This window comes from Varroa jacobsoni, unplaced genomic scaffold, assembly GCF_002532875.2.
Source record: "Varroa jacobsoni isolate VJ856 unplaced genomic scaffold, vjacob_1.0 scaffold_986, whole genome shotgun sequence".
NCBI classification, from domain to species: Eukaryota; Metazoa; Arthropoda; class Arachnida; order Mesostigmata; family Varroidae; genus Varroa; species Varroa jacobsoni.
In genome coordinates, this window is record NW_019213888.1 from 208,447 (window position 1) to 226,846 (window position 18,400).

At 38.4% G+C, this 18,400-nt stretch overlaps 1 protein-coding gene across 1 annotated transcript; it reads left to right on the forward strand.

Annotated features, from left to right (window-relative positions):
• Window positions 1-17,178: 17,178 nt before the first annotated feature.
• RpS17 (ribosomal protein S17) lies at window positions 17,179-18,400 on the forward strand. The gene is made up of 2 exons (XM_022842342.2): window positions 17,179-17,456; window positions 18,074-18,400. Exons 1-2 carry the CDS (start codon window positions 17,302-17,304, stop codon window positions 18,312-18,314), a joined length of 396 nt encoding a protein of 131 aa, XP_022698077.1. The 5' UTR covers window positions 17,179-17,301; the 3' UTR covers window positions 18,315-18,400.

An 18,400-nucleotide genomic window follows, 5' to 3' on the forward strand; every position in this document is an offset into this window, starting at 1 on the left:
GATACGCATCATTATGCTAGATTTTGCACAAGCATAACGGAAACAAATAAACAAAATACATTTCTACCTTTCTTAGAGCTTATAATGAAGCACGGATGCTTGGAATTCAATACGCACACACCCGTTTAAATCAGATAATAAACTCACTGATAATTAAGTTTGTGACAAAACTACTATGAAGCAAATGTATGGTTATATATATATAAACGCATGCTTGTTGCTATGGTTTTCACACAAGATTACTCATGATAGCCCTCGTGTTCGGGCCTATTGATTAAGTATCTCAGACTTTACGTAGTTCATGTTGACAGTGGAAATGGAAGTAAGAGAGAAAAAAAACGTGCGGATATCCGCGAAAGATACATCGATATGCTTCTGAGACCTAAAATGCTTTTTGAGAAGGACACTCAGAGTTTCTTGAAGACGCAACGCATTGACAGAGAGGTTTTCCCACGTCAGTCCAACTCCCCAAACCGCCGCTTGACTCGTCGGTGTCTTGAAGAGGCCTGCCGCAGCTATAGTAAACGAGCTTGGAATGAGCCGGGCTCTAAGGCTCTATTTGCGTGCTAGGCGTTAAAAGATGAAGGAAAAATGATCGAACACAACATCATTCAAGTTCGCTGGACGTATTTAATCGCGGCAAAAAAAAAACTCTGAATTAAATGATTATAGAATGTCTTTCTTGAAAGCGGCAGTGCTCTGCCACGATGATGGGCTTCGCAGGCACTAGGTTATATGTCTTTTTTTCGAAATTACGAATGGTACCACACGTTGCTTCATTGCTGGAGCAGCACTTGCTCGTAGGTCTTTGTTGAGCGACACTGTCAGAAATGCAAGGAATAGCGCCTAAGAGGTCCACTCCTACTATGGCCTATTTCAAACCTTCACTTCGGACCGGATTAATATATATTAGTTTTTGAAGAAAGCGTCCAACTTCTTTAATATTTCTAATCTACATATATGCTTTCTATGGCTGTTTTTACGTTCGAGGCTTTCTACGGTTCGTTTTACGTGTAGAGGTTTACGGAACCTACTTGCGCGTTTTGATGCTATTAGCTGCAGAAAGTGAACCATTATGTGAAGGGGCTGAAGAATGCATGACCTTGTCTGTTGAATCTCCTCTGTGTCTTTGAAGCAAATTTATGAAGGACTGATCATTTTGTGAAAATGGAGTCACTTTGCTTTAAATCGCGATCTTCGTTTACGGGCAAATTTTCAAATCCTTCTGCTTCTTTTTTCTCTCTATAGCTTTATGCCGCCTGAGAGCTCGACCTGGTTTGCTCCTCATCGTTGTGTCCAAAAGCCATAACAAAGTGAAAAAAATAAGATATTAGGTATTGGTAAAAGTCGTCTTATCCTTCGGAAGCACACTTAAGACACCTGTGGGAAATTTTGCAATGAGACGACAAGTGATTGTATAATAATCATAGGCTACTATTGGGTTGCTACGAAGTAGAAAGACGTATGCCAATCGTATGAGTGGTCTATGTAAACATTTTAAAAATATTAAACCAAATGCTTGTCATTGGCTTTGTGTTTCTAAGCCGTGGGCACATCAACATTCTGTGCTGCTGACGAAGCTAGAACACTCCGGCCCACTAATGCTTACCGATTCAGAAATAACCGGGAGACTGTGTTAAGACGTTCTTTAGTAAGAAGAGAGCAGAAAAAATGGCAAAAAACACACAAAAGACAGCAGTGGGTCCGTCAAAAGTTAAATACTCGCCCACATTTAGAGCAAGTATTGCTAATTAATTGAACAGATGTCCTTTAAGATTATTTTTTTTTAGTCCAGCAAGAATGTCCACTATCGTATTGTTACAGTATTGCCTAAAGTTCTTCAGAATGACAATAACTGTCTTATGATTCACACCTCATTCCTACGCAATAAAGTTTTAGCGGCCGACAACGTGCGATATAAAAGATATTATGAAAGGGAATCTTCGATAATAGTTAAGCGATCTTTGAAGAGGTTGTTCACTAGTAACCAGTCTGTGCGACAAGCTTCTGGGCGTGTCTGGATATGTTCTATTCTGGTAAAGAACGAGCGATTTCATTGGTCCTGAGGTGGTGCTTGTTCTGCTGCTGATAACAACGATGGCATGGTGCGGAACTCGACGGCGAATGGTTGGCTGAAACAGCAGAGGCCCCCTGTGGAGAGCAGTGAGAATGCATCCCGCGTCGCCTCAGAGGACCACTCACCTGGAGGCTCCTCAAATTGGTTACAACGCCAACAGTAACATCAATTGAGTGACAACTATAGAAACGCATACATTCTAACGAACAGCCAGTAAGTTTTCAATTTATTTTTTTTTTTGCTTAGCATTTGACGGCTGTAATATACGCCGAGGCCAGAACAACGAAGGGTAAGGACCAAGAAACACGCTGCTCCTGCTTCTTCTGCGTCGGACTTTAAAGAACGGTGGAAAATAATAATGGGCGCATAATGTCTTTTTTATTCACTTTTGCGTCTCTAATCAAGCCTTTTAGAACCAACACTCGTCTATTTTGTGCCAGGCATGTTTGTGTTTAGAAGGCTTCAACGTACTAATGTGAACAATGGCCTTACTTTTTAGATAAACACAACCACGAGACCGCCCGCATTTAATAATGCTACAGTGTTCCTTGTGTCGACCTATAAGATTCTCCAAGCTAGGACACTTTACATATTCGTAGCTATAGATTTTTTTGAGATTAAGCTAGAACTACAATCCGGTAGCGTAGCTTCAATGTGTTTCTGTCGAAATGGTTTGTCCTGTCGTGAACTGCGCATGTTGAATGATTACAGATGAATGTAAATATGGCTTATCCCTCCTCTGAGCAAAGATCCTCAATCTCTGCTAAGGGGTCATTTTTGAAACTGTTATGCTAAGCTTTATCAACTTAAAAATAGATCGAGCGTTAGATAGCCACTTAAACTCAAGATTTAGCTTAGAGTCCGCACGAGCTCGAAGCGTTTCTTTTTCAGTTGATTATAGAATTTCGATAATGACTGTCACACATGTTTGTTTTGAAATGCAGCCGATCAAAATGCAAGATCGGAGCGTCACAAGAAAGCAGTTTATCATAAAATTTGCTTGCAACAATAGATTATAATATGCCAAAAGTACTTTGCCCGCTACAATACTAAGACGATAGCGCCTTTTGAGTCACCATAACAGACAAACAGATAAGCTCAATAGAAATATAAGCGGACTTAAAAATGTGCTGGCAGGTTTGGAGCTCTTTGCCCGGCTATTGAAGCACGCGAAAAACCGAGGCTCTCAGAACCGGTCCCTGACAACGTCCGAATTGTGGCTCATTAATGGAACAGGTCAAATCGATTGGGTTCATAAAAGGGCACCTCTAAGAATAGACAAAATGAAAGACAGAATGGAAGTAGTAAAGAGACATGACATACGAAGATAGCGAACATTCTTCTTAAGAAACTCTGGGGACTCTTAAGCAACTTCGGGAACAGCGCTCAAATTAGCTAAAGAATCTTAGTAGGAAGTAGTGCAGGCAGAACGACGTGTGGTCAAGTATTTAACCAATCGGATATTTGATACATAGTTGATAGAAATTGCGAGGAGATGTATGAGGGCTTTCATGAGAGCGGTTCCAAACTTTATTTTTACTTTGCGGTATCCTTCTATTCCGGACACGAGAATTATCCAACCGAAAACCTGGTCGTCCCGAGAGATTATAATTATATGATAGCTTTAGCGAGTAAAAAAAAAGCATCGAATATGGCCAGTAGTAAGCAAATAAATAAATAGATCCAATTTAAGAATAGGGAAGTTTTTTGAAACTTCCAAAATGGGTAACGTTTACTTCCTTTGTTCCTCCACCTACTAGCTCACTCCCAACAATGTAATTGCAGTGTTAGATATGACATCTTCTACGAAAGGTATTTCTTTTCAAAATCCTCAATGATATTAACTTCAAATTTGGGACAATAGATAATGAAGATCTAGTAGGGTAATAATTACTACAGTTTAGAAAGCAGGTTCGGAACCAACTTTTTTTTCTAAATAAGTTGTATTCTGCATAATATGATTTTGAAATTAGTAAATATTGTTTTAAAGTGACGTTGTTTAGATAGTTGATACGAATCTGCTAAAAGGAACTCCTTGTCGCTACTTCTGAGACCGACAGAAAATTTTCTACCCAGTTAAGTCTATGATATACGTTACTACTATATGATTCCTGCTGATATAAATATTACTAAATATCTAATAAAATATACTATCATAACTAAGATCATTAGTAGCTGTTGTGACGCTAGATCCTATCAGAGATACAATTATGACTATTTGGAGTGCCTTCAGTTGGACATAACGATTGTATTATGAAGACATATGCATAGCAGCTTATTTGCTTATTAACTTATATACACATCTCGACAATGAGCAACCATCGCCCTGTTAGGCATGTCTATGGTAACATTTGTTACTGGCTTGAATCTCACAGTTTAACCAAAAGTAATAGACGCAGAGTTGAAAATATTAATGGTACTTGTATGGGAAGAGGTACATGCAAAACATGTTCTATCCTAAGTCAAGCAGCACATCCGATTTTCGTTGTATCCAAACGTTTTTTACATACGCTTGTATAGTGTTATATGTATAATTATCAGCAACGGCTATTCGATATATGCGGGTTGACTTTGATCAGCAGGGCCTTGATCCCAGATACATAGGTGCATTCGGTAGCTAAATTGTGTTTGCTGCTTATAACTGGTCCTTTAAGTTGTTGCCAGGTTATTCCCGTACTGTATACATCAATGTTGTTCTGCAAAAGTAGCTCCAAGGTTCTAGTGAGCAAGCAAGTGCATTCAGACTTCCTACAATCGCCAGGCAGCATATTTTCCCGACTCAAGTAGAAGTAAAAAATATTTGTCCTTTAATACAAGCTTCGAAATTAAGAAAAGAACTTTTCAAAAATTGTATTCCCTAGGTGTGTATTGCAACACACTTTTGTAGTGTACGTGAGTGACCGAAAGCGTGTGCGTGAGCTGAGTGCTTAGGATCTCTGTTGCTCGCGTAACCCTCTGGTTTCCCTTCGCCATTTCTATTGCTGGGCTGGCTGGCTGGCTGGCTGGCTGGGCTGGCTGGCTGGCTGGCTGGCTGGCTAGCGCATTGCTTTCAGTTGCTGGCTGTTTTCAGCGCGTTCGTTCTCTGCCTTCGTTCGCTATTTTCCGCGAGTCACCGACGCGGCAACAGAGCAGCAGCAGCGGGAACGCCACAGACGGCCCCCTCCATGAGGCCTCCTCTCGCACACCCTCTTTTCGTCCTGGCTTCACGGGGGCTTGGGGGTTCGTATGAAGGGAAGGAGGGCGGTCTGTTGCCGATCGCCTCCAGTTCTCTCTTTAATCTCTCTCTCTCTTCTTCTATCTCCGACTCCTCTACATTTGAAGCTTTCGCCGCTGCTGGTGGTGCGAGTCGCCGAAGGCGGCGCATAACATTACCTTGCTTCGATCTAGACCAAAACTGCTGCTACAGACACTCCCCACCGGACTCTTGGGACACACTGCGTCCCTCTCCACCTTCTCAATTGAACTTTAGGCACTGGCCGGGAGCCCCCAAGATGCGACTGACTACATTGCTGGTATGCCGCCGTTCGCGGGTTCCGCCTTATGAGGCTCACAAACCTCCTACTTCGAGCAAGAAGATCAATTTCCTGACTCACTAACGAACCGCTTGAACTAAAATCAGATAGTACCAAAACGGCCAAACGGCGTTTTTAGCTAAATTTCATTTAGCTCAAGATCCGGAGAATCATAAATGTTTGGAAAATCGTAGATTAGTAATTGTAGAGCGGTAACAATTACTCAGTGCTGACTTGTACCGTCGTGCGTACATATAAATCGCAGCAATTCATAACAACGTCATTTACCCACTGGCTCTCTTCTCCAACGGACCAACGCCAATCGGTCATGTAGCTCGGTAAAAAAGTGCATTGCTTTTTTAGAAAAACGCAGATGAACGTCTTGTAACCTTTAAACGCTATTTATGACGCTATAAACCGCTATCTTATCGCAACACGCTTATATATATAATTAGTTATGGAGAAGTAACACATATACCTATTTAATGCCGTTTCTTTTGCGTTGTCTGGTTTTTGCGATTAAGCATATTTACAGTCATATAAGTATTTATTCATATATTAAATAGATTAGAATATGCAAACATCCTTGTTTTGTTCCTGCACAGACAGCTTGTTCCTGTTTTTATTATCTCATTATTTACCAGTGATTTCTTTGAATTTTTAAGGCCCTGTCAAGCTTTCGAAAGGGTTAAAATGATCTACTCGTGACTAGAAGAGAACGAACTGATCGAATAGATATGTTGTGACAAAATTTACCGTTTAATAATACCACCACGAGTTCTGTACCATCGCCGGATACTTCATCCATTGCGTGTATGTGCACGCTATGCAGTTTTTTTTTTATGAAAAATATTACACAACCGAATCCGTATAGCTTTCTACACTGATTAACATAGTTCAAGGTAAATTGATCTCACAAGCGACCAGACCCGCCCCTTCCCTTAAGGTTGCTTTTTCTCGATCCAGTCTCAAAATGTACTTACATGCGCATAAGTTTTTACATATGATACAAGTCTGTTATAAATTGATGGACTGTAAAAACCGCGTCTTCGTAGGTAACTGCCCAACGGGTTCTAGCACGATTAACGATTAACGAGAAGATATTTCCCAGATGCGTCCTACTGTGCACGATATCTCTGTGAACTTCGTATTTTCACTCAGCGTGGTCGAAACATATTTTTTAGACTCAAAAGTACCCAATCTTGGTTCCGCCTAATGGCTACAGAGCCTATAACTAAAAAAATACGGGCCATCAGAACATAGTAGAGAATCTACCTGGAAAGGAAACCCAGGAAAGCCGGAAGTAAGAGAAGATGCAAAATCAGTTGCAATGAAAGATATATAATGAAAATTACTAGATTATTAAACTGCAGCATTATTTTTGTATGCCTCTCGCAAATTGAATTGAAAAAATGGGAGAACATATGTTTGTAAGCTGATTGTGAGGTAGGAATCATGAGAAAAGTAGCAACAGCGGACCGCTTCGAAAAGTGAAAAGGAACATGACCTTAGAGCGTACTTAAAGCAAAGCCTGAATCCAAATAATAAGACTAACTTAGTCAACACAGTAAAAATGAAAGATAAATAAAGCAAGGAAGTCAATGAAAGCAATAATAAATAATGTAGTTCCGTAGAGCGTCCTCAGCGAAGATCTTATTTATAGCCTCAGTGTCGCCCAGTGTGACGTGTTAGAGGCATGGTAGTTATTTTACTCTATTAGATATAAAGCAAACAGCTACCCAAGTAAAACAGTGCATCGCTAAGGCGATAAAGAGGGCTCCAAAATAGTAATTACATAATAGATACGCAAAAAGAATATTAATTTTCAACAACTCGATCCAAACTCTATGCATATATAAGGATCATAAAGGTATATAATAAGTAGCAGCTAGTGCCGGTAAAAGTGACGTAGCCCTGGCTGCTAGCTGTTATATTGGCACTCTTCGATCAACGGCCTTCTGCTTTACATTTTGGTCCTTCACAGTGGCGAAGTCTACCCGACCTAACCTGTCGAAGTGACCGAACCGCGGGATCTTCAGGTCGGCCAGCTTTTTGCCCAAGCAATTACTGCTCGATTGCAGAAGGTGGGCAGGTCGCGTCAACCCTTGCTGCTGTCAACCCTAGACTGGCGTCGCTAAAAGAATATTTAATGGGCAAGAGAAACTAGGCGTGTAGCAAGAAGAACAAACAATCATCGTACATCATTGTTGTACTCACACACATGTATACGACGACAAAAATCAATTATTATTACCAAAGATACATGTACATACATACGTATCTGTACACGTGTACGAATATGCGAACGGTATATAGCCGCTATCCGTACGTTCGTATCTCACAATTTCGATATGCATATATGTATCGACCAAGCTGACATTGTTTTTTTCTGAAATCGGTACTACTATTAGACCAGAAAGAAACCCCCCGTGCTTTAGCTGAAGAGGAAATAGCATATTTTTTTTTATTCCTATGACAATAAAATAGCATACGAGGTAACATTGTTCGCGGCTCTCGTATTTTTACCAAATTAACTACACCGTCTTGCTAGGAGGTAGTCTCGTCTTCTATTTTCTTTTTAAATTGTTGATCCGTATCCATGTCAAGGTGAAGAAGGTGACTCCGCAGTTAACGGAAACGGTCGAGATCGGTTGACGGAAAGTCCGGAGAGCGTGGGAAGTGCAACAAAACGTTCCATTTCAGGACCAGTACGGCAGCCGTGGTGATATTTGCTGTGTGTGGCTTTGCGTCATCATGGAGCAGAATGACCTAACCTTGCTTGTCGGATGTTTTCTTTTGGCTAACCTGGTTGGAACGATGCAACTGGGCCAAATAATCATGCTGATTAACTCTGTGGCTCGTAGGAAGATATTCCCAGCGAATAAGCTTCTCGCAGTTCCAGCAAACGCAAAGCATAACCTTTTTTGGGATGGAGATCGGAATGGGTAACTAATCTGGAGCCTTAATTACCTATTCCGATCTCTGTTTCAAGGCACTACCTTTTGTTACCATGCGGCAATTCTGTATGAGAATCGACCATTTTGGCCGTGTAACACTCAGTATTAGGGGAAACGTTGAAACGTAACGTAAGCCGTAATTGCTTGTCAGATTTAGAGAGTTTATGAGAAAACTTGAAGTTTCTGGAAAGAACTCAAGTTACTTGTATGCCGCGTGGCTATTTTTTGGCGGATTGCTGGGCAGAAGGGCCTTTAGATAGTCCTTGCCGAGCCCAAGGAACTTGCCAGAGCGTGGGGCATCCTCTAAGTTTATCAGGGCATTTACTGTTTTCAAACATGGCAGTAACTTTTGAGTAGTATTTTTAGCGATAGCGTCGTTACTGCCCACAAAACAAATGTCCCGTGCTGTGTCGGTAGCGTTTTGGCTTCGACCAAATTTATGGTATAAGAAGTGTCGAAAACGCACTCTTCCATCCGGAATACGAAAGTCCTCGTGAGTTGGAACTGCACTCACAACGCAATACTTTTATGGAGCACTTTTCAACGACTCTCAGAAATGGATAAATGACAAAAAGTACGAAAGAAACGTTTTTCCGAAAAGTGTGGAAATCTTGTTTTCAGGGTTGGCCAAGAAAAAAATATTTACAGAAAAATACATTTTTGGACAATTTTTTTCTACCTATGTGTAATAGCCTTGCAGCCATACCGGAAACAGCAACTCGTCAATGAAATTTGGGATATCTGTTTGTTTATCTGAACAGCTTTAGAAAAACATTGACATCCCAATTCAGACGGTGTACCGTGTAGTATAGTCTGAATCCCTTAACGACTGCAACGGTTTTGATCACTTGCGTGCTTTTTTCTAGCCCAACGAGAAAACACACAATTGAAGCTTGTTATGTTTAAAACATTCAACTATTCGAATAACTTAAAGTAAACGCCTTAGCTACCAACGCTTTCGAGTTGAATGTATTAAGTCTCATTTGTTATTGAATAAAAAGAAAATATTTATACATTCAATGCAAATGTATTAGTACGTTACAAGGCAGCTAAATAGGCGATAAATGCTAATAGAAAAGGTCAAAAACAAAGAAGTTTGTGGCACTTTTCTGCGCTGAGTGTCAAATCAGAGAAATCAACGAGGGAAAAAAATATTATTGCACAAGTCTATAGTCGAAGTAAAATAACACCTTTATCTTGTCTAAAAAAAAATGGCTGTGTACAATTAACCTAGTAAGATGCCTGTCTCAAGCTATTTGAGATTTCACTTTGTCGGTAGGGTAGAAACAGTCGTTCGTGATATAGGATTTAAATATAATTGTATTAATACGTATCACAAGTTATATAACAAAAATATTATTTTTTTGACAACACAAGCACATATGTTAACGCTCACTACTATATTCCTATTATAATAAAAAAAATTATTTAAAAATAAGATACTATATATATATATATATATATATATATATATATATATACATGTACGACGTTAGCATTCCAATGCTGTTCCGGCTGTAATGAGTTCTCCTTAGACGCTATTATGAGTCGTAGCTAGTATTATTATTTTTCCCATTCATAAACCATCCGACGAGGTTCAGTACTGTGATCCATCAAACATCATATTCAGACAAATAATAATACTTCCCTTTATTAGTATAACCTGTATTTGCTTAAGCAGGTTTTCGGTAAGTTGACATTACGCGTTCTTCGTTTGACTTCATGTTGATCGTCGATTTAATGCTATTACTGTATTAATTTTACAATCTAAAAATTTAGAAAAATCTTGTGGTACCATATCATATCGTCCATGACTATTGACAGCCTAGAACCTAATCGTAAATCATACTTCTATGAGAATTTAAGATATCTTTTTCTAAGATAATTATTAGTGCTTGCATTGATAAGCAATGCGCTAGATCTACCGAACGTAAGTACACTACCTCATACCTGTACGGTATCAAAGACCTAACTAAAAATATTCTCTAACATTCGATTTATATACAATGTTAATCTACACACACACACATATATAACATATGTATGTGAAAATTTATAAAATGGTATTCTAAGGAATAACAAAGTTTGAAATATTGACCCACACGCCGTGTGATGTTAGCAGTAGCTTGCAGTAATAATAAAAACCTAGGTAGCTTACTTTAAAGTAATTTCGCCTTCAGACTGGTCTTAGGTAAATCGAGTTGAGTAGAGGTGAGGGCTGGGTCGCTAGCTGAACTGGTAACACAATAATAACTTCTTACAGGAAAGTATTTTACTATGAAGAGAGCATAATATGAAGCCTCACAAACCGTGTGAAGAAATGCAGGTTTCGTGGCTACGAAGCCGTAATGTGTCCAATCTGGCCCAAAACCGGAAATCGTGACAAACATAAAACCCAGAATCCCTTTTTTGAAGCCGAGTTTAATACAGTTCTAGTTTAGGAAATCAAGAAAATATTAGAGAAACTAAGAGAAAAAGCACCTAAAAAAGACATATGCACTTTTGCAACGAAACCATCATCAAAAATAAGCATTACACGATTATTGAACTACATAATGAATAATATTATATTATTCTAATTACCGAACAAACGTCAAGAATTTATGCATACTTTTTACACCCATTGTAAAATATAATAAGAAATTTTGTTTAGATTTCTCAAATGATGCACAATTTATTGATCCTTTTGTACACAGCTGAGAATAGCTGGGAAACTACATATGTTTCTATAAGGATAATTATAGAGTAGTGCGGAGTACTGAACGTTGTCTTTCAATTTCATCAACATACCGTCTTGACACTGCCGCCCCAGTTCATCAAACAGTGAATAAAATTGGATGAACCATCTTTATACCCTACTTTTTGGAAAGAAGAGCGATCATAAAGTAAAGCAGCTGGTAAAATTTTATATAATTTAGAGTGAATAAGCTGTGATCTTCTCTCGTAAATGGCATATGTTTATATAGCTCATAGTACACTTGCCGTTAAAAGATAGGATCTAGAAACGTGAGTGTGCATTTTGGAGAACCTCCTACAGGGGCTAGTACGGAGGTGATTCAACTCTTGCATAGAATCCAGAGAAAGTAGGGAGTTCGCTACGAAAATATATTGGAATGAATTTACGGTAGCGCTCAAGCAATCGCTTACTGCTACGACACCTTCAACAACTGCAACTCTCCACGCAATCCATTTTTTGAGCGGTTCCTATATAGGGTATTCTTGGCTACTTCAGCAGCTTCACTTAGTTGGCTTCGCGAGCTTTGTTTGATTCTGAATGGGAAACTGCTCCCGCATAGGATACTCGTTACTTAGTGCCGAGCATTGGGGACATAAGCTTTAGCATGCGTACATTTTTAAAACGTACTGGCATAGCCTAGTGGAATATAGCATTTCGAATACATTATGATGGCAAAGAGTCATGTCTGCATGTGTGCTCCGTCTTCGGGGCATCGGGTACGCCGATCCCGGCTATAAAGGGGCCCGCTAGTAGCTTAAAGCCTGTTCGCAGTGAGTAAGCCGTTGTTTGTGCATTACTGAATGCACGCAGTATTTCCCTTTCAAGATTTTCTATCTTTTACTTGTGTTCTCGCAGCTACTTATGGAACCATGGTTCAACACCAATTTAGCATCACATATAACTGACTATAAATGACACGTCTTACATTAGCGCTCTTATGCCTTGCATCGGCCGGGTTCTCTGCTGTTCAGGCAATTATGCTTTTATTCACAGATCAACTAATAAAAAAGAATAACAATGAATATTCAAGTAAATTGAATAGGAAATAAGAGGAAAACAAAGATGAAACAAATACTCACTTAGATGTATTTTGCCTTCAACATACAAAACCCAGCTGGTTAACATTCAGATGATGATGGATACATATGAACATATATTCGAAAAATATATATTAAAATTCAATTTTTTTTTTACTTAAAAAATCTACATTTTAAAGTCGAGTCGAGTAGTCCGATTCTGCTTGAAAAATATCAATTTTAAAGAAAAAAACATACATAAGTTGGGCAGATTAATGAGCAAACTAATAATGGGTACCAGTGTGATGGAGGTTAAAATTCAAAATAAAGTAAGTAAAACCAACCCAAAGCTAGTATCGAATCAAAGTAACGTCACTGAGTTCATAATTATAAAGGGTTCATAGAATAAAGAATTAATGAAAGTGATAGACAGACATAGCTTCGCCTTAAGCTTCCAGAGAGCGAAGCCCATAGCTGAAAAGAACAACCCGTGGGCTTTGTTTCACTATCAAACGAATTTTATTTTACTTGCGTAGCAATAAAAAGCCACACGCATTTATAATAAAGGCAACGTGGGATAGCTACTTACTAATAGCTATAACCCAGTAGCTGTTTCCACAACACAGTTTAGATATAGTTTGTTATGCAACACATGTTGATCACGTAACAAAATTTTAGTAACGTATTAGCACCGACAACGCGCGTGGCCGCTTTATTGGTGCGGTATTGTTCTTAAGCATGGAAGAGCTTGCTGCTCTGGGTTTGTGACCAACCATATTAGCCTCATTGCACTCTATGGCAGGAAACGAACTTTTTTCATTAGAGTGGGAAAAACTTCGTTAACCGCCTGTATGTCCCGCGCAGATCCACAAAAAAGTCAATGCAATATTGTCATTTACGGTATCATACGATAAGTAGATAGAAAAACACACCGAGCTAAAAAGACCGGATATCAAAGTGTTGCAAGTATTTTTATATAAATGGATATGATGCAATAGATCGGGTATTTGGAATAAATTAATGGATTTGTCCTAATTGTTGGTATCTAATATATATATATATAAAAGAGATCTAAAATTGGAAGGGTTGGCTTCGAATGAGCTGCAAATAAGTCTACGTAATGAATAGGATTGTAAGCTGTGAGACGTCTCAAGATTGTATAATAAGTTATAGTCTGTATTTTTTATATAATTCATACGTGTAAACTCTACCATCATATAATGATCACAATTTACGACGATACTTTTTAATAGCTGTGACTTCGCTGATATATCCCTGTTTAGGCTATTGATTTTTTTAGATATTGCAGACTTAAGCTGAAATAAACGTGACTTTCGCTGGAGGGAAGAGAAAAAATCACGCAGTTATAGCTCCTGAACTGAATTTTTAACTAGTTGCAAAGCTTTTAATAGGTAGACAGGTATCAACTCAGGAAATGTGTGACTACGCGAGAAGTACTGCCTCGATTGAGAAAGTATTATGTACGGGAGAACTTGCTCCTTCTGGTTATCTCGATTTCAGTTCAGCTAATTAAAAATAATTGCTAGTAATATACATAAATAATGAAGATCCTCATTTGTCCTGTTTAATCTTACAACTTAAAAGTCAACCTTTTTAAGAAATATTCCATCATGGTTCGAGGCCTCAAAATACTTGCCTAACGCTGACGTTTTGCTTTTTTATCTTATACCCATCAAATGCGAACGATGCTAGAAACATACTGATCGAAGCTTCAGCTGTAGAATCATCCCTTAACCCAATCGAATACTTTACAAAAATTTGAAAATTACGCTTTTTTCATAATATATCTGCTGATATCATTAAATTTCTCTATCTGACGACTTTTAGCCATAACCCATGTTTGATTCACACGAAAAAAGATCTACATGTTTTGCAAACATCGAATACTTAAAAATGAAAACTATTTTAATGGAACGGCTTCCAGATAAAAGAAATTTTGAGAAGTTGAGGAAGTTCTGTAAACAAAACTTTTCGCCTTTTTATTCAAAAAACCTGTCTAGGCCAGACAGTCGTAGTGACAAAGCAACCCACCCTTTCGCAGCTCGTGACCCTAAGTACCTAGTAGAGGCAATTTTTTTCGCTTCGTGTGCAAGGTCATGCTCTCCGTATCATTCTCAACTTTGCACCATAAAATTTGCAACAGTCACACAAATGCTTTAACATAGAAATACTTTATTCGGTTATTCTCTAGCTTCTCGCTTTCATTTACATCAGCTGAAGCGCACGCGAAATAGACCCGTCTGTAACTGTTATATTGGTTCTTCACTACAAAGATCTCCGTTAAGAATGTTTTACTTCCCCCCACCCGTCTAATCAAGTGACCCCCACGGTCCATAGTCGAAGAAGCAATACTATTACTTGGCCTCGTAGCCTGAGCCCTATTCGAATATTAATTAGAAACAGAAATACGCAGAAATTATCTGACTCTCCAAGAAAAAGTATCGCTTGTCTATGGTCTATATCAAGCATATTTTACGGTTGACGGTCACTGATTTAGGCACTCTTTTTGTTATCAACAAGCAAAATGTTGTTATATCGACCTATTCAAAATATTAATTGTTTCTTGGATCCACTAAGGTACCAATTGTTACATTAGTATCTTCTAAAAGTAAGCCTTGTTTCAGCATTATGCCAGCGCGATTAGGTAGTATCAAATGAAACGGCAAACTCTTAGATTTACACTAATACTTTTAGGTCTTCAGCTATATTATAAAATTTTGCGTTACATTTTTCAAAGTAAAAAAATTAGAGCGATAAATTACATTTTTTTTAATTATCTGTCATGTTAATAGTAATTAAAATTGATGAACTGATCGAAATAAATGCTGAAAGTAAAACTAGACATTTCTCAAAATGCGCGTATTTCCAAAATAAAACAGTATTCCCTACCAGTTACATAATTGTCAGAGTTGTATACTATAAAATGAGTATCAGCGCTTCATTATCTCACTGACAATGCTTCGTTTACTGAATTTTATCTTGCTCTGAAAAAAATCGAACGTTTCTACATTACTCCATCCACAGAAATCGTTAAGGTCGCGTGACGAAAATTTCGAGTAAACACAGATTGTTTTGTGTAGCAGAGGCTCTTACTCTACATTTCAAAGATTAGATACAAATTCACCATAAATATTTGATGTTAGCATGCTTAAATCTTCAAAGTATTTAAAAATTCTCGCTAGAAGCCACAAAAACTGGGTTGAAAGGTAGGAAACTGGAAGAGTTGCTCCAATTGGCAATAAGGACTAGGGCAATAGGAGGCTAAAGTAAGAAAATAAATATAGTCGAATTAATTATTAGTAACCAGGAAATGGACGTATATATATAAGAAATGATGCATAATGAAATGGGGAACGTATTGATATACCACTGATCAACAGGTTTGCCTGAGGATAGCACATTTAGATTCTGTAACCTAATGAAGTTACAGCTCCAAATATGTCCCAGCGTTTTTTAACAGTCTGTCAAAAGCGACTTATCATCCCTTAATGGCGTAAGATCTTAGCACCTTAGTCCCCTTTGTACACAAAAAGAAAGAAAACAATCATCGAAGGTCAAACAACGCATTAAACTATAGGCATAATTTTTACAATCGCCATCAGATTATTTTTTCCTGATACGATCTCAAGCGCCTGCTTCGTTCCAACTAACGTATACTATTGTCTATGACCACTACTAAGAATGCCTTCCCAGTGACTCCGCTACACAGTTTTGACCATATTGGGCATGCTTCATCTCTGACAGATGTTTACAATTTGTAAACGACTTGTGCCACTGCTATTCATACAGAATATCGCTGTTAAGCCGGACGCGCAAATATTTGATATTACTCAAGTTGTTTCACAGGGACATGACATCCAGGAATATTTTTCGTCGTCTTTCCCGGAAGTTGCACCAAACTCATCAGTTATACGATCAGTTAACGCGATAGCTTTTAGAGATCACAAAAACCTTAGATATAGTTGATTCACACAGAACTTCGACATAAACTATATGTAAGAACATATAAAATAACTCCAAATGCTCTACCTCAGCCAATTGAGTATTGGAATAAAAAGTTCCGGTTCATCTTTAGATAAGTTTCCAGTGCTCAAATTTCATACGATCTTTGCACAGGATGACGAATATTAGACCAAACATTTTTGACCGGTGGCTCATTATTAGTAAAACGGGGCACACCCTTACAAGCAAGAATCATTGAACGTATACTGTAAAGTTATAAGCGAGAAACCACCGTAATCAAAACATCACCGTCTTCGTTATAGTGCAGCTAACAATGTGTTTGCCAAGTAAATTTAGATATACATTGTACTAAAAGTTCGAATACGGACATTGACACGTTATTTTATGCTTGGAGCCACCTGTTCGATACGCAGTCTAATACAATATGGCGTATAATATAAACAATACAAATTTATAACCAGCTGGAGGCATGGTGCGCTGCTTAAATGTAGTGTTAACGGCATTTTCATGGTCATTAACAGCGGTCCATATATATATAAAATCAAGGCCTAAGGATGCTTGTGTATGCATCTTTTTTGTAACAGTATAATTTTAAAGCGGTGACATAAGTGATTTAACTTACGTAACATACAAGTGTGAAAAATTAACAGAGGGCATTTAAACACGCCCGCCTTTGCAGTCGTTTTTCGAAAAATCTCCTACCTATGCTTCAAATAATTAAAAAATATTTCAATAAATAGGTTTACTTATTCAGTGTTGTTCGAAATTTATATATATATATATAAACTTAGAATTATATATGTAGATTACTGCAATTTATTATTCAACGTTGTGCGTAGAAGAATTTCGAAAATGTCGACATTGTCTGCTCCTGAACAACAAACAACCAACTGGTTCCGGTTTCGAAAGGTCTTTTTCCGCTTTGTCGGAGTCAGGAAAGCCACGTTTTGGGTTGTTTTATGTGAAAATTCAGGAATTAGAGCCATTTTTGTCACGTTTCGCAATACCAGTGCAAGCAATGGGTCGTGTGCGGACCAAGACAGTAAAGAAGACGGCTCGTGTCATGATAAATTGGCACTACACGAAGTTAACGTTGGAGTTCCATACAAACAAGCGTGTTTGTGAAGAAATCGCCTCTATTCCTTCAAAGCCACTCCGCAATAAGATTGCCGGGTAGGTTGAGTTAAGCTGCCTCAATGGATTTGGACGAACTTAATGTATTATGCGGAGCAACCGGCTTAAGTGTATCCAGTTAATACATTTGCTTGTGAGAATATATGATTAGAGGATTGTTGACAGTTCTCAGTAGCAACATCTTGCGGCTTTTGTTGGCGAAATCCTATTAACTTCACGCAAAAATTATGACAACACAATTCCTTGCAGTCAACGATTAGGATCTATAAAAGTGCAGCATCGCATTCACTATTCAGAACATTATTCTCTGTTCGACAATATACAGAAGCGTGTATCAGCAAGTAAAACGAAGTTACAATTTGAGGCGACAATCGCCAATTTGGCTGGCGAAGTAATCATCTAAGCGTGATTTTTTCCTATGACGACTTGCTCTAAAAACCTAGATTAACAATTATTTAAGAATCATTGTTGTAGTATATGTCATGCATGTATGGGCCTAATGGGAATTGGTTTTGCTTTAAAGTTGCACGTCAGAACGTCAAATATCAATTTAAAACAGACTATTTTGTGTTATAGTTGTGTAAAAAATTGGAGCCGTTGCAAAACCTTCAGAATGTAATTTGCGTTCCATTGTGTTCCATTCGTGTTTTCCGCAGTTATGTGACACATCTGATGAAGCGCCTGGAGCGCGCCCCTGTGCGCGGCATATCTATTAAATTGCAAGAAGAAGAGATGGAACGTCGTGACAACTACGTTCCTGAAATATCGTGTCTTGAGCAAGACACGATTGAAATCGACTTGGATACAAGTGAAATGCTTAAGGCACTCGACATAAACCCGTCCAATGGTTTACGCGTTGTTGGTGTCGGGCCTCAGCCAGAAGGTTATCGTCGCTAAGCGTTATTAAAAAATGAATCCGTTGGTAAAGCAAGCTCGAGTCAATAAATAAACGCTATGACGGAACTATGACGCTCAGTGGTGAA